At 40.5% G+C, this 20,919-nt stretch overlaps 1 protein-coding gene across 1 annotated transcript in view; it reads left to right on the top strand.

The window, feature by feature from the left end:
* Window positions 1–14,949, top strand: part of LOC116904369 — a 214,486-nt gene extending 199,537 nt beyond the window's left edge. Inside the window, exon 5 of the mRNA XM_032907247.1 lies at window positions 14,765–14,949. Within this exon, the coding sequence (XP_032763138.1) occupies window positions 14,765–14,949 (185 nt within the window). The remainder of the gene's footprint in view (window positions 1–14,764) is intronic.
* Window positions 14,950–20,919: the final 5,970 nt, after the last annotated feature.

Here is a 20,919-nt window from a genome sequence, read left to right on the forward strand (position 1 = left end):
GTGTGTGTGTGTGCGCGCGCGCCTGCGTGTGTATGCTTTATGTAAAACCTTATGCATGTTAGCCCTATAATGTATGTATATGCTTTATGTAAGGCTTTATATGTGTTAGTTTTATGTAAAGAAAAGAAATATTAAACAAAATGACACGGATTGGAGGACAGAAACTAGTTAAGAATAAAGATTAAATAGAACATGACCTCTTAAGTAGTTTGTTTTAATTTTTGTGCATGAGTGTTTTGCCTGCATGTTTGTTTGTGCACCATATGAGTGCCTGGTGCCAGAGGATGTCAAAAGAGGGCATCAGATCCTATTCAACTGGAGATACAGTTATGAGCTGGCATGTGGGTGCTGGGAACCAAACCTCTGGAAGGGAAGACAGAGCTCTTAATGGGTGAGCCATACCCCCAACACCATTTAACTAGTCTTTAAAAATAATGTATCATAGTGTGGAAACATAATATTACATACTAGTGATCATTTATGTAAACCCATTGTTGCATAGAAAAAAATCTATAAAGAAAATTTAAAAAGGCTTAATGATGACAGCAACTCCCACAGGAAAAGAAAAGAAACATTTGAAATGTCTTTTAAAAATGAAACAATTTCTAGGGGCTGGGGAAGATGGCTTAGTGGGTAAAGGAACTGCCCACCAAGCCTGAGTATTTGAGTTTAATCCCCAGGATCCCCTAATCAAGGGAAGGAATGAATTCCCACAAGTTGCTTCTGATTCCATACTTAACCCCCACTATAATAAATGTAATATAAAAACAGACAGCTTTTGATCTGAGAAAGGAAATTTAATTAATGTCTTAGAAAGCAGATAAAGTATTTATCTTGCTTGCCTAGATGGTGGCACAGAGCCATGTTCTTTGATTAAAAAATTAGTGTAAAAACAGAAATGCTAACCTACTGAAAGCAGAGAATTTAAATACCAATTCAGCAAACAGAAACAAAACGGTGGTGAGGAAAGAGCAGTTTGTCAGTTCTGGAGTGAGCTCACTAAAAAGGCAGTGAGACTCACCAGTCTTCAAGAGAGCAGTTGTCCATGCACCGTGTTATGATGATAGAATGTTGTATGCTGCTCTTCTCCTATTTACTACCTCTAGTGCCATAGTGGCTGGACCACTTTACCTTCCAAATAACAGATGCTGGTGACGATGCTCCTAGTTGAAGTGTAAACCAGTTCAATAGTGCCTAATAGTTCCCTTTAGTCCAAATCCTCAGGAGAATTTGCTCTTTGCTTTTTTAGGGAGATATCCTGCCTTGCTAAGTTGGACTCTCACTGTGGTTTTAATCTGCACTTCTCTGATGGCCAGTGAGGTTGAACGTCTTATATGTTTACTGGTTGTTTCTATCTTAGGTTTTGAGAAGTGTCAGCTTCCTTAGTCTTCTTCAATTGGGGTGCTTGAATTTTTGCTCTTTTTTTTTTTTTGAGTCCCATGTGAAGTGATATTAATCACCTGGAAGATGTATATATTTCATAAAAGGTTTTCCCCTATTCAGTAGGCTGTACCTTCTCTCATTTTTTTTTTTAGCTTGCTTTGCCTATAGACACCTTTTAATTTTATGAGATCCCACTCATTATGTGCTGGCATAGTGCTTGCCTATACCAGTATCTTAAAGTTTTTCTTTTCCCTATCGTTTCCTCTAATGGTTTCAGACTATAAAGACTTTTACATTTGGTGAAGAATGTGGGATCTGCTTTCATTCTTCTACACGTGATTGCAGAGCCATAGTGCTGCCCTAAAGACATGACACATATAGACTTCTGTTCAGAAATAAATACACACATGGCTTCCCATTTAAATTTTTCTATTAATTTTAAGATTAAATTACATCTTTCCTCCATTCTCTTTCTTGCTTTTAACCATCCCTGTATATTCTTCCTTGCTCTCTTTCAAATTCATAGCCTCACCTTTTATTAATTTGTATTATATGCATATTTTTCAAATATAGCCTGCTCAGTCTATATATGTTACTTGCATATGGTTTTTCAAGGCTGGCCATTTGGTATTGGATGGCCAACAGGTATGCTCTACCCTGGAGAAGACTATTTCTGCTGCTCTCAGCATTTCTTGGTTGCCAGTAGTTCTTTATATAGAATTGAGGCCACATGGTCATATTGGGGAGACTTTATAGGCATAGCTTCTGACATACTAGGAGACACAGTCTCACAGATAATTCTGACCCTTTGGCTCTTAAAATCTCCACACTTCATCTTCTTTGATGTCCTTGGAAGCTCAGGTGAGGGAGTTGTTTTGTAGATATATCCAATGAGACTGGGCTTCACAGCTCTGTATTTGGATTGGTGTGTTTTTCTATAATGGCTAATCTTTGGCACAGAGAAATTTCTTTGACGGATGGTTTATACTACAATTATCTGTGGGCATAAGGACAAATATTTAGAGTACAGTTAGAGTTTATTCTGATTCAGTAAACTGGTTGTTATAGACTCCCCTCCAAGATCCACCACTTTATCAGCACTGGTGGTTAGCTACATTTTTAGTGCTAGGCACAGTTTCCCTCTTGTTGAGTGGATCTTAAGTCCAATTAGAGAACAGTTGGTTTCCACCAAGGTATGTGTGCCACTACTGCATGGTAGGGTGATCCTACCATGCTAGTTATTGTGGTTTACAGGTACAACAACTGGTTAGGATGTTGCTTGCATCCCTCCTTTGGAAGCTTGCATGATTCCTTCTGGTACCTTCAGGGAGTAGGCTTTAGGTCAGGTCCAGCTCAGGGTCCCCCGAGTCCTGGTCTGAAGAACATAACATCTTCTTGCTGCCTATTTTTTGACAAAAGTGTCAGTAACATACTTCCATAAATAAAAGCTTCTTTAAAATGTAGTGTTGATAAAACTGGATAGATCTCTCATTTCACTAAAAATCTGTGCCAAATAGTCCAATGGCCTTGATATAAGCCTTAAAGTTTGAAATTAGCAGCGAACATATACAACAAACAAATAAATAAACAAAACTTCAAGATATAGAACTAGGCAAGGATATTCTAAAAACGATGCCAATAGCACAGGAAGTGATTTCAGGACATAGAGTGACAATTTTGGAATTTTGTTTCCTTTTGAAAACGGTTATATTATAAGAATATGATTTTATTTTAATATCAGATATGGGATATGGAGCTACTTCTGATTGTCCATAGCAGCTGACTATGATTTGCCTCATGCTCTGGAGGGGGCATGAATTTTGTCACCCACTGATAGTTTCTGTGATTGTGTAATGTTTGGAATTCTGGGGACTATTCAGAGGGAATATAAATGCTAGGGCGCCGATTTTGTGGCAGGGGTGGTATTGGTTGATTGTTGTTGGTTGTTGTTGGTCATGGTTTGCCAAGTAGTCATGGGCAAAGAAGGAACAATAACAAGAAGAAATTAGTTATCCTGTTGGTGAAGATCACACTTGCCTCAAAGAACTCAACACTCTTCATCAGCAGGAAGTAGTCAAAGGGTAACATCTTTTGACCTCTGACTTTAGTCAGGGATCTCTTTCTTTTCCTCTCTTTTTTGCTCTCTTATCTAGTGGTAGAGGGTTGAAAGAGTGAACAAAAAGAGGCAGAGAAGAGTGGAAGAAAGAACCCATAAAGTAGCTAAAGGCCTTGACAAATGGAATTAAGTGAAATTAAAATGATTTTATACAGAAAAAAAAGCCTACAAAATATTTGTCCACTAAATGTCAGATAGTGGGTTAATATCTAAAGTACATAAAGAACTGCCTAAATTAAATACCAGGGGGGAGGGGTTGGGGATTTAGTTCAGTCGTAGAGCGCTTGCCTAGCAAGCGCAAGGCCCTGGGTTCAGTCCCCAGCTCTGGAAAAAAAAGAAAAAAAAAAGAATACATAAAAATACCAGGGGGAAAATCTTCCAGTAAATAAATGAGATACTAACCTGGATAGACAGTTTTCAAAAGAGAAGATACAACTGGCCAACAAATACCTAAAAAAGTGTTCAACATTCCTAGCTGTTGGGGAGAGGCAGTCAACCTGCTTTGAGACCCCATATCAAAAGATGCCCCAACATATAACAAAGACACATGCTCCACTATGTTCATAGCAGCCTTATTTTTAATAGCCAGAAGCTGGAAAGAACCCAGATGCCCTTCACAGAGGAATGGATACAGAAAATGTGGTACATCTACACAATGGAATACTACTCAGCTATCAAAAACAATGACTTTATGAAATTCATAGGCAAATGGATGGAACTGGAAAATACCATCCTACGTGAGGTAACCCAATCACAGAAAAACACACATGGTATGCACTCATTGATAAGTGAATATTAGCCCAAATGCTCAAATTACCCTGAATGCACAGAAAACATGAAACTCAAGAAGGATGACCAAAATGTGAATGCTTCATTCCTTCTTTAAAAGGGGAACAAGAATACCCTTGGGAGGGGATAGAGAGGCAAAGTTTAGAACAGAGACTGAAGGAACTCCCATTCAGAGCCTGCCCCACATGTGGCCCATACATATACAGCCACCAAACTAGATAAGATGGATGAAGCAAAGAAGTGCAGGCTGACAGGAACTGGATGTAGATCTCTCCTGAGAGACACAACCAGAATATAGCAAATACATAGGTGAATGCCAGCAGCAAACCACTGAACTGAGAGTGGGACCCCTGTTGAAGGAATCAGAGAAAGGCCTGGAAGAGCTTGAAGGGGCTCGAGACCCCATATGAACAACAATGCCAAGCAACCAGAGCTTCCAGGTCTAAGCCACTACACAAAGACTATACATGGACTGACCCTGGACTCCAACCTCATAGGTAGCAATGAATAGCCTAGTAAGAGCACCAGTGGAAGGGGAAGCCCTTGATCCTGCCAAGACTGAACTCCCAGTGAACGTGATTGTTGGGGGGAGGGGAACACCCATATAGAAGGGGAGGGGGAGGACTGGGGTGATGTTGTCCTGGAAACCAGGAAAGGGAATAACAATTGAAATGTAAATAAGAAATACTCAAGTTAATAAAGATGAAGAAAAAAAATGGTATCATGGTATCAGGGAAACAAGTGACAGAAGATGCTGGCAAGAATGTGGAAAAAGAGGAGACATACATACTGGGAGGAAATTGAACTTTTGCAGCCCATAGAAATTAATATAGATGTTACATAAACAATGAAAAATAATCCTATGTATGACCCTCTCCTGGTTATATACCTAAAGGACTACAGCCTGCCACAGAGTCATTTCTTTTAGCTTCTTACTTTTTAAAGAATTTCATATATGAGTGCTGTTTACCTCCTTCCTCACTTTCCCCCTCCCCAGTTAATGTCCCATTTCCCCAATTCCCTCTTTCACAGCACCTGTGTTCCCTACAGAGATATTTGTGTATCCCTGTTGATTGCTGCAGGATTCACAGTAGGTGAAAAATAGAACCACCTTAGATGTTTATCAATAAAGAAATGTGTAGTGTGGTGCAGATACACATTGCGATCTTATGCCAATGTAAGAAAAGTGAAATCTTCACATTTTCAAAAGATGGATAAAACTAGAAGCCATTATAAGAAACAAAAGTAATTCAGACTGGAAGACCAAGTCTACTCGTTTCTGACTTATGTGGATCCTCGATTTTAGTATGTGTACATTTGTGCATGTGGCATAGAGGGGTCATGAAAGAAGAACATAGGAGGGGATGGAGAGATCTCAAGGGAGAGGGATGTGCAGGGAGGGAATGGAATGCTGGAATATGCAGCAGAGGGAAGGTGACTGGTGAGTAGGGAGGTGGGGACAGGGAGCCAGCAGTGAGGCAGGCCAATGGGAACAAAATACACATATGCTATAAAGAAGCACCTTTCTTGATAAACTTACTTAAATTGATTTTTAAAAAAGTTCAAAAGGGGATTTTCTGGGGAGATTTTAAAGGTGTTACAGGCTTCTAGAGAGCTGTAGGATTTGGTAGAGTCAGGGCTCATGTCTTTCAGTTTGCTCTTTTTTCTGCTTTCTGTACCATCCCTTCAGTTTTAGTGAGTAAAGTTCCACAGAGGAACTTCATCAGGAAGAGGATGGATACAAGATCATATGCTTTGGAAACCACATAGACATTTTTCATTTTCACTTTGGGAACCACCTAGGTATTTTTCCTTTTCTTTCTAGAGAATTACATTTCCTCCCTACTTTGTGTTTTTGCAATACTCTAAATTTTCAGCATGTGCCAACAGATTGTATACATCGTTTACTCAGACCCAAGCTGATAAGTGGCTTGTCAGAATGAAACAGAGTCACTGTGTTACCCAGGGCTCCTGCAGACGGTTTATTAGGATATCTCTGTTAGACACACTACAAAGTGAATCTGCAGCTACCCCTGATTTAGATTCTTCTCATCTGCTTGTCTTTTGCCCTTGTCTTTTCTCAGTCCATTAAACTTACCCTGCATGGTTCCTTCTCCACGCAGCTGAGTTCCCTTCTCTAAAACTACACACTGCTTCCTTGAGGCCTGAGACAAAGATCTCCCCAGTGACTCTTGTTCTCCTTGTAAAAGACTCTCTGAAGCATGGACCATTCTTCTTGATCTATGTCATGTATTTGTGTTTTCTCTTTTGTGAAAGTGTAAACTCTGTGATGTATTTCACAGATCCCAGGATGAGGAAAGTGAAAATATTGGGTTAAAATGATCGGGTTTCTCCATCTCCAACTCTATGATCCAGGTTGTTCAATCTTTGGAGACATAACATGCTAGTGTTCAACAGAGTTTTGAAGAAGCACTGGTCTGATGGTCGCTAAGGCAGTTCCCATCAGGTATCATAGCACTTCCCAGCTCGTAGGGAGCACTGGATGGTGACACATTGGAACCTGACTGCTCCTTCTGCTGTGCTTAAGGCACAGATAACTGCTAATGGAGCTTACGAGTCAAGTGGATTTACAGACCATCTGGAAGGGTTATAGGATACATGGAGTTGTCATTGTGAAGTAAGAGAAAGGGATATAGCAGGGACACAGAGGAGAGAGCAGGAGAATGGACGGGTACTGAACTGGGAAGAAGGCAGAGGAGCACAGAGCTGGGTTTGGGAGCAGGAGGAGCAGATGAGATGGAGTGAGCAGTGGAGCTGCTTGCTTCCTGCACCTGAGCCACACTATTTTTGGTATCCTGAAGGCTTAGTTTACCTGTGATCTCACGGGGCTTTTGATATTATTGGAAAAGACTCACGTGATTTTGTTTCTGCATTTTTGTCTCGATTTAGTCAGGAGCATTTCATGCTTTCAAGTCAGCCTAAAATAAATTGGAGTGGGGGAAGTTTTAGTTTTCATTTTGTCAGAGAAGACTTTCCAGCCAGTACCCTCTGGAGACTATTCTGCCCATATTGGTGACAGGGGAGCAGAGGAGCAGTTCGATTCCACTTTCTCAGAGTTCGCCAAATGGTTCTCACGAGATGGAGCTGGGATGAGGCAGTGCAGAGACTGACCCAATGTGCTCCTAGGGAAGATCAGAATAACTGGGGTGGGGTGGGGTGGGGTGGGGTGGGTGCGGGTTCTGGCTGCATTTCAGGATGCAAAACTGTGTACACTCTGTGTACTAGGCCTGGCTTTGCTTCTAGTGGGGCCTGTTGTGAACTTCTGCTGGAACTTTTCTTCCAGTTTTCCTCTAGGAGTTCTTGACCCATGGAGGAACTGTCTGATGCCCCTGCATGGGAAGCTCCCAGAAACCATCTCTGAGGGTTAATTCAGAATATTAACCACAACTTCTCTGAAGATCTTTCTAGAATCTAGCCCTACTTGCCCTATTTTTGGTACATTTATTTATATTGTTGTTTTACTCAAGAGGTCATTAGAGGAGCGATCTTGAAAACCCAGTTAGGTACACAGATACCATGAGAAGAGAGGAGGGTGTCTCATACTGGGGCCACACGGGAAGTACTGGGGTGGGTCATGTGGCAGAAGATACAAGTCTGTGTGGACAAGAACTTCATTGTGGCTTTCCTGAGAAGGGACGGGTGAGGCAGGGTAAACAGGCTTAGATAGGTCTGGATCCTGGAGTATCAGAGATGCTTCTAGTTGTTCACTATCTGACCTTTGACTAGGTCTAGATAACAATCACCCTGATTATGTGAAACTAAAATGAGGAATATCCAAATGTCTTGGCTTTTATTTGAAAAGTACACCTCAGATAGGACCTTTCAGGTTTAGGTGACAAGTGAGGCAGGAGACTAAGATAGGGCAGCTCAGAGATATTATTGAGTTCACTGGAAGACGCGTGTCTAATACATGAATACAGGGCAGAGGTTCAAATATTGGTTTTGAAAAGTACAACAAACCTGTTGACAGTGATGGCCACTCCCTGAGGCATCCATGTCTTGTGTCTTTGCTTCATCCTGAATCCATGATTTATTCTCACTGCCTTCTGCCACTTCCTGGGAGCACTGCCTAATAAACTGTTCTTGCCCCACCTGTTTCTAAATGGAAACTGGACCTAAGTTACACATTGAAGCAATTCAAGATTTGGATGCTGCCCCAAGACCCCATTTCTACCCTAGAGCCTCTCTGGTTCTGTGGGAAACATCCCATAGGCATATGTGAGCAGACCCCAAAGACCTTATTCTTTGTATGAGGTGGGATTCTGTGCTGGAATCCTACTGCATCTGGCTATATCAGCTTCTCCTATAACTGTGTCTCCTGTGATGTACTTGGCCATGGTTGGTCCTCCCCTTACTGTATTTCATAGATTTTGATCCTTTTTAAATTTCTTTTTGTTTCTTATTGAATAAAATTTAAATTGTATTCATATCACTCCAATTAAATATATCCTTATCAGCATATAGAGTTATTTCTACTGGCAACATTGCTCAGTTGCATAAATATCTAGAATATGAATACACTGCAGGCAAATCAAGTGGCTGGTAGGTGGTAGTAGCCTAATTGTAACAGAATTCCTCAAGAGAGGGCAGCAGATTTTAGCCATTGGTAAAATTTGGATAGCTTGGCTCCTTTGACGTTTCTAAAGGCTAATTTCTTTTTTTTCATCTTTATTAAATTAGGTATTTCTTATTTACATTTCAAATGTTATTCCCTTTCCCGGTTTCCAGGCCAACATCCCCCCAAGAATCCCATTAACTGCGGGTACAGTCTTGGCAGGGCCAGGGGCTTCCCCTTCCACTGGTGCTCTTACTAGGCTAGTCATTGCTACCTATGAAGTTGGAGGCCAGGGTCAGTCCATGTATAGTCTTTGGGTAGTGGCTTAGTCCCTGGAAGCTCTAGTTGGTTGGCGTTGTTCATATGGGGTCTCAAGCCCCTTCAAGCTCTTTCAGTCCTTTCTCTGATTCCTTCTACGGGAGTCCCGTTCTCAGTTCAGTGGTTTGCTGCTGGCATTTGCCTATGTATTTGCTGTATTCTGGCTGTCTCTCAGGAGAGATCTACATCTGGTTCCTGTCAGCCTGCACTTCTTTGCTTCATCCATCTTATCTAGTTTGGTGGCTTATCTGTATATGTATGGGCCACCTGTGGGGCAGGCTCTGAATAGGCGTCCCTTAGCCTCTGTTCTAAACTTTAAGGCTAATTTCTTTAAGCACACATAAATGTATATTGAATGTGTGTCAGTGAGTTTAATTGCTAAATAATCCAGGAAAGCATTCTAGTTATTTGGAAGACATGATGCTTCATCTTGATTGTCAACTTGATCAGGTCGATGGATGTCTCAGACATGAGTCAAATATACTCTGGGTGTGGCTATGGAATGCTTCCAGGAACAATTAAATCATAGGGACTGGAAGTAATAAATCTCCTGATAGACAATTTGGTGACATTATGGGGCATGCGAAGGATGGTGGGCCCTTGTTGTAGGAATTGGCCATTAGGGCTATGTAACTGGGAGCTATATCTTGTCCTGATCTCTTCCTATATTTCATTTTCCCTTCTTCCTGTCTCTCATGATGTAAGTTCCTTTGTTCATGCCTTCTCTGCTGTGATGGATGAATGCAACAAAAACCATGAGCCAAAATAAATCTTTCCTACCTTAAGTGTTTTCCATCAGGTATCTTGTCATAGTGACAGGGTAGGTATCCAGCACAGCAAGTCCTAAGGCACACAGATAATTAAGACCAGCAGGAGAGCAGAAATGAATTTGCTTAATAATCATAAAACTGTCAAGACTTGTCAGTATCTGCAAGAAAGTAATTAGTTGTATTGCATTTGATAAGGTTCTTGTTTTTTCTGTAGGCAAAAATCATATTCCCCATCTGTTATCTTTAATTTCAGGGTATAAAATACATTCAAGATAATGAGAGTGGTGATGACCTGGGTTGGGTGAGCTGCATAGGACATCCACAAAACTCTATTAATTTTAAAGACTAGATTTTTTTCTTAATAGTGCTTCTTTATCATCTGAATCTAATTAACTCCTTCTACTTGGTTTTTTTCCCAACTACCTTTGCAAGATGTAGGTTTTTGTCCTAATGCCTATCACCTCATGCTAACAAGATGGCTGCTGCAGCTCGAATACTATTGTCACCTTTCAGCAGGAGGAAAAGATGAAGAGGAGAAAGGAGGGAAAGGTGAAGTTTAAAGGAATGAAAGTTGTCTCAGGAGAGTTATAATTAATTGGGGCAGAATTACAATGCAGAGCAAGGAATTGCATGCATTGTTTTTTTTCCCCTTAAAAGAGGAAGGCAGGTGAGCTGGGAGTTGCTGATGAAAGTTAAATGAGTCCTATTTATTGACTTTGCTCTCTCTGCCCATAAACGTGTCATTGTGTCCTTATCTGCTGGTGCAGTTTTGGGAGACACCATTTGCATCTCCCCTTGGGACACTTTTACAGGGTGGCTTGTATTTTGGGATCCTTTTGATTCACCAATGATAGAAAGACATTATGAATTCCCTAATGCTTGCAAATGAATCTGTATTTTAATAGTTTTTAATACTTAAGAATTAGTCACTTGTCCACATAAAATTTTGCTATTTTGCTTAAAAATAACATACCTCACTTTGTATGAATTCATGGGGACCTTCCTCTAGTCCTGCCTTGCAGTGTACCAGTCTCCTCTCTGGAAAAAAAGAGATAGACTACCATGGTTTTAACCATTTTATTCAAGGAACTTTGTAAATGGCCCTAGCAAGCCTTTGTAATTCCCTCTGGACAGCTATCCTCTGTCTCTGCTCCAGCTCAGTGGATGGCTCCGTTGTGTCTTTGAACTGCTGCAAGTCTTCTTTCCTATTGGCTGTTGTGCTGCACTGGCCTTAGATTCATGTCCCATGTCACATTTCCTTGTTGCTCTTCCAGGTCCCCGAAGCTGAGTAGGTGAACCTTCGTTGGTTTTCCATCATGCCCTGTTGCTCCCCAGCTATGATGTATTGCTGCTTATTTTTAGTGGTCAGAGTGGACACACCAGTAAATTTAAAAGATGCCTGGTAGGAGCTATAACTTGGATCCACTGAGGATTTCCAACACTTCCTTAACTCCTCATTCATCTCTTTATGTTGGGGTCTGGAATGGGACCTGGGTCAATGATGAATTTAATGCATATTTATTGAATGAGAAAATGAAGGAATGGAGAAAAATGCCCAGGAAGTTGATCATAAGACCTTTACATAGCAGCTGCTATTCCTGTTCTTTCTCCTGGAACCAGAACTTCATTAACATATAATTAACATAGAACCAGACTTAATTAATAAATCCAGATTATATTAAGCTATATGGCTAGGGCTTCAAAACTGTCCTGTATTTCAGGGGATTCTGAATGTTTCCTGTTCCTAATGTGCTCTTGATGATGTAAACGTAGTTTGAATGGACAGTCCAAGGAGATTGTCATGGATGATGATGGTTATTAACAGAACTTTTTACTGTCCTTGATAAAGGTTCAGGGAGCTAATTTCCCTTGGATGCATGGCATTTTTCTGCTCTTCATAATAGAGCCATCCTTTAGGCATAGCAAGCTAATATTTCTTCTATGGTGAGATGCAGGGGGCTGGTTAGGGTCTTTAAGAAGGCTGACAGGAACTGGACATAGATATCTCCTGAGAGAACAGCCAGAATACAGCAAATACATATGCAAATGCCAGCAGCAAACCACTGAACTGAAAACGGGACCCTTGTTGAAGGAATCAGAGTAAAGACTGAAGAACTGAAGGGGCTTGATACTCCGTATGAACAACAATGCCAACCAACCAGAGCTTCCAGAGACTAAGCCACTACCCAAAGACTATACGTGAACTGACCCTGGGCTCCAACTGCATAGGTAGCAATGAATATCCTAGTAAGAGCACCAGTGGAAGGGGAAACCCTTGGTCCTGCCAAAGCTGGACCCCCAGTGAATGGGATTCTTGGGGGGAGGGTGGATGGGGAGGGGAACACCCATATAGAAGGGGAGAGGGAGGGATTAGGGAGATGTTGGCCTGGAAACCGGGAAAGGGAATAACATTTGAAATGTAAATAAGGAATACCCAATTTAATAAAGATAAAAAAAAAAAGAAAGCTAAGTACCTGTATGTGCGCACACACACCTATTCTCTACCTTCTTGTTGCAGTATGGGCATGGTTGGTGCTGTCTCAGACTCCTCCCTGTACATTGTTCATGTTCTATCAAGAGGTGTTATTGACTTAGAATGGTATTCCTTATGTGTGGATTGAGTGTTAAATGCCAAGCCAGATGAATGCAATTCTATGGAAGCAAGACTTGGCCACCTTATAGTTTCTTGATGCAAATATAAAACCATTACCCCATGACTAGACTGTGTTTCAACAGTTTTTATTTATTTCCTCATAATGAAGAAGTCAACAGATTAGGAGAGAACTGACACTGTATAGACAATTGTTTTTATACTCATTGATCTTAGTGTGGCCATATGGGGAAGCAATGGATCATGGGGCAGATGCAGAAGGAGGGGGTACTGTGAGTAGGAGCCGTGCTTTGAGTTTCTGTGGGAGGAAACAGTGAGATCAAGGAAGAAGGCACAGGGTTGGGCAAACTGAATGATATCTGTCATCTCTGGAGCAGAAGGGTTGCTTAGATTTAACTCCATATGACTTGTCCCCTGGGTGATTAGGAAGTTAGGGTTATTAAGGCAGAGAATAGAGATCAGGAGCATGAAAGCCCAATAAGGAGGAAGTTGGGTGACCCTAGGTGCTAGTGGATGATCAGGGGAAGGAGGCCAAGGAAAGTGATGCAATTGACTGTGTTGGGCATGTACAAGTTGGGCTTCTGGAAACTACAGAGTTTCCAGAAGATACAGCCATGCTTATTTGGCAGGGATCCTTTGTTGTTATAGAAAAGTTAGAAGAGGTAAAGGAACACTTTGTCACATCCTACCAAGGCTGTGTTCTGACAGTGCTTTGGTTTGAATGCATTAATAATAAAGTTAGAATCACTTATAATGTGTCAGTGTTGCATTATTGAAAAGAAATTATTAAGCACTTCTACTTGGCGTAATTTATCCAAGAGCAAAGCCAGATTCGGCATCTCCCCTCCCTCTGACTTCTGTTGTTGCCTGTCTGTTGTATAAGCCTGAATCTGTGCCTGCCTGAATGCTGTCTTGTGGATCTGTCTCTTCCTGGCTGTGTCTTTGCACACACGAACTGGGCCTATGGGTGTGTCTGTAACAAAGGGCTTTGCTCTCTCTTTAATTGAATGGCACAGAAGGTATCATACTGGGGAAGGAATAAGGAATAGTTTCAAAATTTTTACAAAAGATTGAGTCACTGATTCTAACTGACCAAAACACGCCCAGATAATAAACAGTATTATAGTCATCATTGTTTATCAAGCAATATTCATATGTCGCAATCAGCATTTATGATGGATAAATCAGCATTTATAAGGCCGTTTTCATTTTGTTTTCTGTTTTCAGCAAATGATTATCATGACATATAGGCACATATGAAGTACTCTCTGAGACAGGGGTACGAGCGAGTACCAAACTTAAGATCACAGCGGTGCTTTAGCTTAGGTTGGAAAAGTTGATTACATGAGAAATCCAAGGCAAGTAAGGTTGGTTGCTATATTTCCCTCAAAAACACATTAAACAACAGTTCGAGTACACAATAAGCCAGTCTTAAGCCTTCAATGACCTCAAGGTAAATTATTAATTCTTGCTGTGGGGTCCAGCAAAAAGTTCCAGTCTCTTTGAAGGTAAAAGATATTTTTTATCATATTATCACACATTATCATGTTGATATTAACATCTTTTGGTGTGGTGGTTTAAAGAGTGCCAAGCTAATTCAACTGTACACTTAAAACATCATTTCCACCTGATGTTCATCTTTCATACTTAGCTCACATGTCTGAGGTGTTTTCAGACTAGATTGTCAATAAATAAATATCGTAAATTATCTTTTCCCAAATCTTAATGTTGCAGAAGAATCAGACAGCTTGACAGTGACTTTTTTTATCTTTATTAACTTGAGTATTTCTTAGAGGCAGGCACTCTCTGGATGGGTATCTTTTTAGAATAGCATGTTAAAACCTGGTCTCTGGCAAGCTCAACTCACAGGGGAGACTTGTGTCTAGAAATCTCTGAATAGACATCTTCATGGATATAAGTGGTACTATCCAACATGTGGATCTGATCCCTCTGCACTGAGACAGAATATCCATGATGTTCAACTATAATTCTGTATATCTAATGCTAGCCTGTTTTCTACATATAAATAAAAAGATCCCGTATTTATCCACAAATTGCCTGCTGAGTATCTAGCTCATGGAGCCCTGTGATGTAGGTGGTGCATGAGAGATGTCTAAATTTCCTGTTCTGCCTTTGCATATCCTGGGTGGAGATGAAGGGCATAGCTGTGTTTCATTTATAAGTTTCTCTTTTATCCTTAGGATCTAAGTCACAGAACTGTCTGTGGAACTCCCTCATTGATGGGCTCACTGGGAATGTTAAGGAGAAGCCACGGCCAACAATTGTCCAGGACACCCGACCCCCAGAAGAAATTCTGGCAGATGAATTGCCACAACTGGATAGCCCAGAAGCTTTGGTGAAGACATCTTTCAGGTTTGGTGGCTGAGAATCCAGTTTGTTCCTTCTTATTGGTTTAGCTGAGCTGTCTCAGTCCGTTTGGATGCCTACTCAGGGGGCAGCAAATGACTGTTTCTCTGTACTGTATGGATTAGCAATGAAGAAAGAGTTTTGAAATGATTCCTAACTGGACTCCCATGTAGCTTTCACAAATGTTGTAAATATCAAGTCTCTGGTTTATTTCTGTTGGTAGTTAATTGGTATTGGCATTTCAGTGCTGAGGTTCAGGACTCAGTGGTGTCAGCAACTTGAATTGGGTGAATGCTGCTTTTGCTCCAAAGGACAATAATGCATTTGGGTAAGCACATGTGGTGGGATTCATTCAGCCCTTTGCCTTTATTGTCTCTGGCTTGGGGGAGGTTTCTACTTGTGAGAGACATAAGCTCTATCACTGAGGTAAATGAACGCAATCTTGTGTTGTTCTTCAGATAGCTGACTGCTCTGCTCCTGGTCCCTTAGTCTGGTATCTCCCTGGAAAGGACTTTTTCAGTCTCTTTTAACTGTATGCTTCATTTTCACTACGGCTCTATCCATTATCTTCTTACCCATTATAATCAAAGTTAATCTGGGTGTGAGCGTGTTGCAACATCCAGTGCTGTTTATATCAGAAATTGAGATTTCATAATTCTTCCAATTTCTGTTTCTCCCTTCCTTTCTGCTACAGTAACTTTACTAGTCCTACTCTTATGATCACCATAAACTGTTCTATTCTCCAAATAGCCCATGTAACATATAAATTTCACTCTAGGCAACTCTTCGACCCCATGAAATGATTTTTAAATGAGCTATCTTTTGCATAGACGTAGTATGTAATGGCTTAGTTAAAACCATTTCATTGTGTGCAGGTTCTCATGTTGACTGAATTATAGATGAGTCTGAACAGAAGTGTGGATAGGAGTTTTGTTTGGATTTCTTTATGCAACGTGATGGCTACATTGGGGAGACAAGAACAATATCAAATATTTTCTTATTCCCATAAAGGGGTTAGTTACTGCATCCTGAGGTTTTTGAAATAAAGATAAGCTCTCTCTGTGAACCTGCATTTTTCTGCAAATGACAGCAGGAAAGTATGGCTGTTGACTGGCTCTCTTAGTTTGTGTAATCCTGCCCTGGAGCCTGACTCCTCATATACAGTGTATCCATAACCAGTTCCTCCGTCTGAAAAGAGGTCCTTTATCATTGCCAACCGAAGGGTTACTCTCACTGGGCCATCTGATTTATGTGTTCATCTACATCATCATTACCCATTCTTCTTATAATTCTTTGACCTTTTAAAAAGAAAGTGTATAATGATCGAAGGCTTTTTTTTTTTTTAAATAAAAACTTGATTGGGTGGTTATAGCCTGTGCCAACATCTTCATTCCTGAAAGAGATAAATGATAAATTATTAAGATAAGAGCTTATTTTTGGTACTTTGTATAAGTTGGCATAGAAGCAAGGGAAGAGGAGACACAATTATTCCGCCTTTGTATCAGTTGAGGCTAGAAATCCACTGGCATTAATGAATCCTTTTTTTTTGGTCTGAGTGCTATTATGCAACTGTCCTTCCAAAGGTAGTTGACTGGTGTGGCAGTGTTGAAGTAACTTGTGCAGCTGTTACTTGTGGCTATCAGAATCAGTTGTGAGATTTTTTTTCTTTTTTGCATGAAAATTGTCAAACATACTCAAAATACTCATTTTATTTATCAATTAGTAATGAATCAGTGTCAGGTTACCCTGTTGATAATGCTAGTTTTTTAAAAGACATTTCAAATTTCAAAGAAAGGAAGAAATTATGGATGAATTTTAAGAAATGATTGTTGGAGGGTATGTATCCTGGAAACCTGAGACTTGTTGATTCACAGTGTCTGTGACTTAGAAGAAAATCTACCACATATTCACATAGTTTTGAGCTTTAGGGAAACAGGAACAGTTGGGAGTTTTCACCTGAGGTCCTGTGGGCTCTTGTTTGCTGAGAAGAAGCACATGGTGCCCAGGAACTGTCAACATTATTCTCCCTAGAGCTCTGTAGAGTTATTACTGTTGATTGTTTCAGAATGAGTGAGAGCTTTGATTGCTAGCTTCTTTTTCTTCTGTTCGGAATCTACAGCTATGAAATATAGTTACCAACCCTTATTATCAAACAAGATCCAAACTACAATGGCAGTAATATGCCAAGTCCTCAGGAAGACTTCTGGGCTCTTCGACTCCTCACAGAAACTCCATGCTGGCTGACATGAGTATCATCTCTAATCCTGCTCTGTTTTCCCTCAGCTGCCAGGAAGATGGGGTATTATGTATGATCTCACAAACTTATTAGCTGATCCCACCAGATCCACACATCTTCTTCACAGTATTTTTGCTGTCCCTTGCTTTCACTTAGTCTCATTTGGCAACACACACTTTTTCTCAGGCATGTACAAATAAAGTGGATGCTCAAAAGGAAGTGGTCAGTTGCTCACTTCTACCTCTCCCTGAACTTTACTTGCTCTTTTCAAGTAGGTAGAGGCAAATACACACAAGATGCCTTCAGGAAAAAGAGGGAGCATCTGCTTGATAGTATCATAACTTAGTTCAAATGGTGTCTTTCCAAAAAGTTGTTCATATATCTATGAATAATTTTTTTTTCAGAAAAGTTTCACAAGTTTGTGTGTTTTGGTCTTTCCTAGGTTCACCGTTACAATAACAAATATCCTCATAGTATCAGGAATGGCTCTGATGTAGAAGAAACAAAATAGAGAGTTGATATTATAGAGGATTTCCTAATAGACTTTCTTAGAAGACATTACATTATACCAAATAGATTTTAGCTAAGGGAGTAATGCATCCAAAATATCACAAAGATAATTAGTCTGCCACCCAAGCATATTAGAGATAAGCAAAATTTAGGCTACTGGGATGCAAATTTTTATCAGGATTGACCAGCCTCTAGGTTCCATTCTCCTAACAGAAGAAGATACACATGACTTACAATGAGCCATTAGACCCACTTATCTGTCAGACAATGTGCCTGTAATGGGTAACTCAAGAGGGTGAGACAACCCTCATGCAGGGTGACAACCATCATTAAATTCTGGCCTGCCATAAAACCCCTGCTGGTCCTCTTAAGAAAAGCATATTTCTGGTATGGTGGTATACATCTTTAATACCAGCACTTAGAATCACTCAGGTAAGATGATCCCTGTGAGTTTGAGGCCAGCCTGGTTTACAAAGTGAGTCCAGGACAGCCATTGCTATTACACAGAGAAAACCTGTCTTAAAAAACCAAAAAAAGAAAGAAAGAAAAAGAAAATAAAAGAAAGGAAAAGAAAAGCAGAAGCAGAAAGAAGGAAAGAAGGAAGAAAGGAAGGAAGGAAGGAAAAGGAAGAAAGAGAAAAGCATAATTCTTGCAAGTGGGCAAGATAAACCTGGGTAATTATTATGTGAAAAAGAACAACACTGCCATACTTAAAAACCATTATGGCAATATGGTAAATTTCCCTTGTGCCTAAGTAGCCAGACTTGCACATGTAGAATTATAAGTCTAAGGTATAGATAAGTGAGATCTTTGAAGTCAGCTCCCCTTTGGGTATGACATGGTGATATCAATGAAGAGCTCTTTTTTTCCCTAAGTGTATGGAGTGAATTATCATTAGGAAGGGGGCATATTTCTGCTTCAGGCTTACAACTAACCCAAAAGATGCTGTCATTTGTGGTGGTTTGAAGGACAATGGATTCAATGGGATCGTTGACTTGAATACTTGTTCCCTATACGGTGGAACTGTTTGGGAACAATTAGAAGATGTGGCCTTGATGGAGGAGGTGTGTCATTTGGGGTGGATTTTGAGGTTTTAAAAGACTTATACCATTCCTAGGAGTCTCATGGTTGGGGATCAATATGTGAACTCTCAGCTCTTCCTTTGCACCACCATCATGGACTCTAACCCTCTGAGACCATAGACCAAATTAAACACTGTCTTTTATGAGTTGCCTTCTTCATGGTGTTTTGGCATAGCAATAGAAAAATAACAATGTCTCTCTGGCAGAGAAAAAGAAACTGTCTTGGAAATGTGGAACCTGTGATTTGGGTTGAATCCAAATATAGACTAGTAGGAATGCTTACTTGGGAGTTGGCTGTCATTAATGGCAGTAGCTTGGGGGAAGCTAGGGTCTTACTTTAGGTCTTATTGGAATATCACCTTAAACAGTTAGATCATTGAAGCTTCCAATCCAGCTTCAAGATAAGTTCCTAGATCTAACACCTTGAGCTTGTCCTGCAAACAGTTTGGGACTACCACTAAAGGTCAACATGATTCATGTCAGTTAGTATTAATGGCAGAATGTGCCACTGAAAGTGAGACTTCAACATTCAGGATTAGAAAGTAAGATTTTGGAAGATGAATGGACCACCCTTCCTCCCTCTGGGCTACACATGGCTAGAAAAGGTGTGTAAATGCCATCTCAGGCCTAACTAACTGGTACCCTCATCTTGCTCTTCTTTACTGGATGCTGAAGGACAGATACTCAATGTCTTGGAGAAGACAGTTCAGTGTAGTCTTATGAAGAAAGTACCAGGGCCTCAAGGGAAGCAGTGTTCTTTCTTGTTCAAATCCAAGCCTCAGCTGTCTCTGGAAAGGGCCGTGGTTTAGCTCTTACTTATGCTAAGAACTGGGTCTTCATCATCTCAGAGTAGACAGCGTTGGGTCCCTAGCTAGACAGGTTCAGTATTTGTTGTGTCTGAATTGGATTTTAGTTCCACTGTACTTAGCACTGGGAGTTTGTTTCATGTCTTGCAGCCTCTGTTTTCTCTCCTTTGTTGTTTTTTTCCCTTTCCCTTCAATTTTATGTAAAGACATATTTGGAAATCAAAAGATAGAATAGAGTTTGATCTATAACTTTAAAAAATGATTAAGACAAGTCACTTAATATACCCATCACATATGTATTTGTGTGTGTGTGTATGTGTGTATATGTATGTATGTATGTATGTATGTATGTATGCATGTATGTATGTATGCATGTATGTATGTATGTATGTGTGTGGTAACCCTCATTGCCTTAACCATAACAACTGGAGTTTGTCTAGAGTTGCTATTCTGACAGGTTAAGCTTGGCTGTGCATTGTAAACATCTGCAGGGATTGTTAAACGGACTGTGAGCTTAACCCATGGTGGAGTAAAATGGGAACCAGCATGCACTTAAAAAAAACAAACATGCTTCAAGGATGGTGATACTGGTAATTGGGGCATCCTCTTCAAAACTATGGGACAAGATGGGAATTTGTAGCTTTTGAACTTCAAAATAGATCACTGTTATTGAGTAAGTCACTCACATATTTTGGCCTTAACTTTTAAGTTTTGCACTGAGGATAGAGAAGCTCACTTTCCAGGGTCATTATGAGAATGTAAGTAAGCATACACAAGGAAGACAATCCATGCAGCATACAACATGTGTTCAGTAGGCACAATTCCTGTTTCTGCTCAGTATTTTCTGGACCCCTTGCATGCTTTTTTGTGTACAACATACATGATAATGGATCAAGGTGAGGCTGTGGCTTCAGCTTCACGTTACTGTGGACCCTAAAATCTCAGCTGAGTATTTAATAGGAGAATTCTGCTTTCAAAACCCAAAGCTCTTGAGAGGGAGAGAGTAGGAACAGGAAAGGCAACTCTGCTCATGGACTAGGTCTAGGTAGCCTGAACATGAGTAAATTTCTCAGTACTGTCCACCAGAGGACCCAGAAGAACAGGAAAAATTCCCATGAGTGCCTGGTGAGTCATTTGCCTGCTGCTAGGCATAGGCAGTCACTGGCTCACTTAAGGCCTTTAAGTCTTAGCAAAGTGAGCATTGTTATTCAGGCTGTACATGTCAAGAAGTTGAGAGACCAAACCATATGTCCCAAGTCATGATCAGGTAATAGAGCTAAAGAGCTGAAATAGGAGCCCCTCACCCCACCCCCACCCCTGTTAAGGATGAGACCTCTCTACCATTTCCAGCTACC

Source organism: Rattus rattus, chromosome 6 (assembly GCF_011064425.1).
Source record: "Rattus rattus isolate New Zealand chromosome 6, Rrattus_CSIRO_v1, whole genome shotgun sequence".
In the NCBI taxonomy this organism is placed as follows: domain Eukaryota; kingdom Metazoa; phylum Chordata; class Mammalia; order Rodentia; family Muridae; genus Rattus; species Rattus rattus.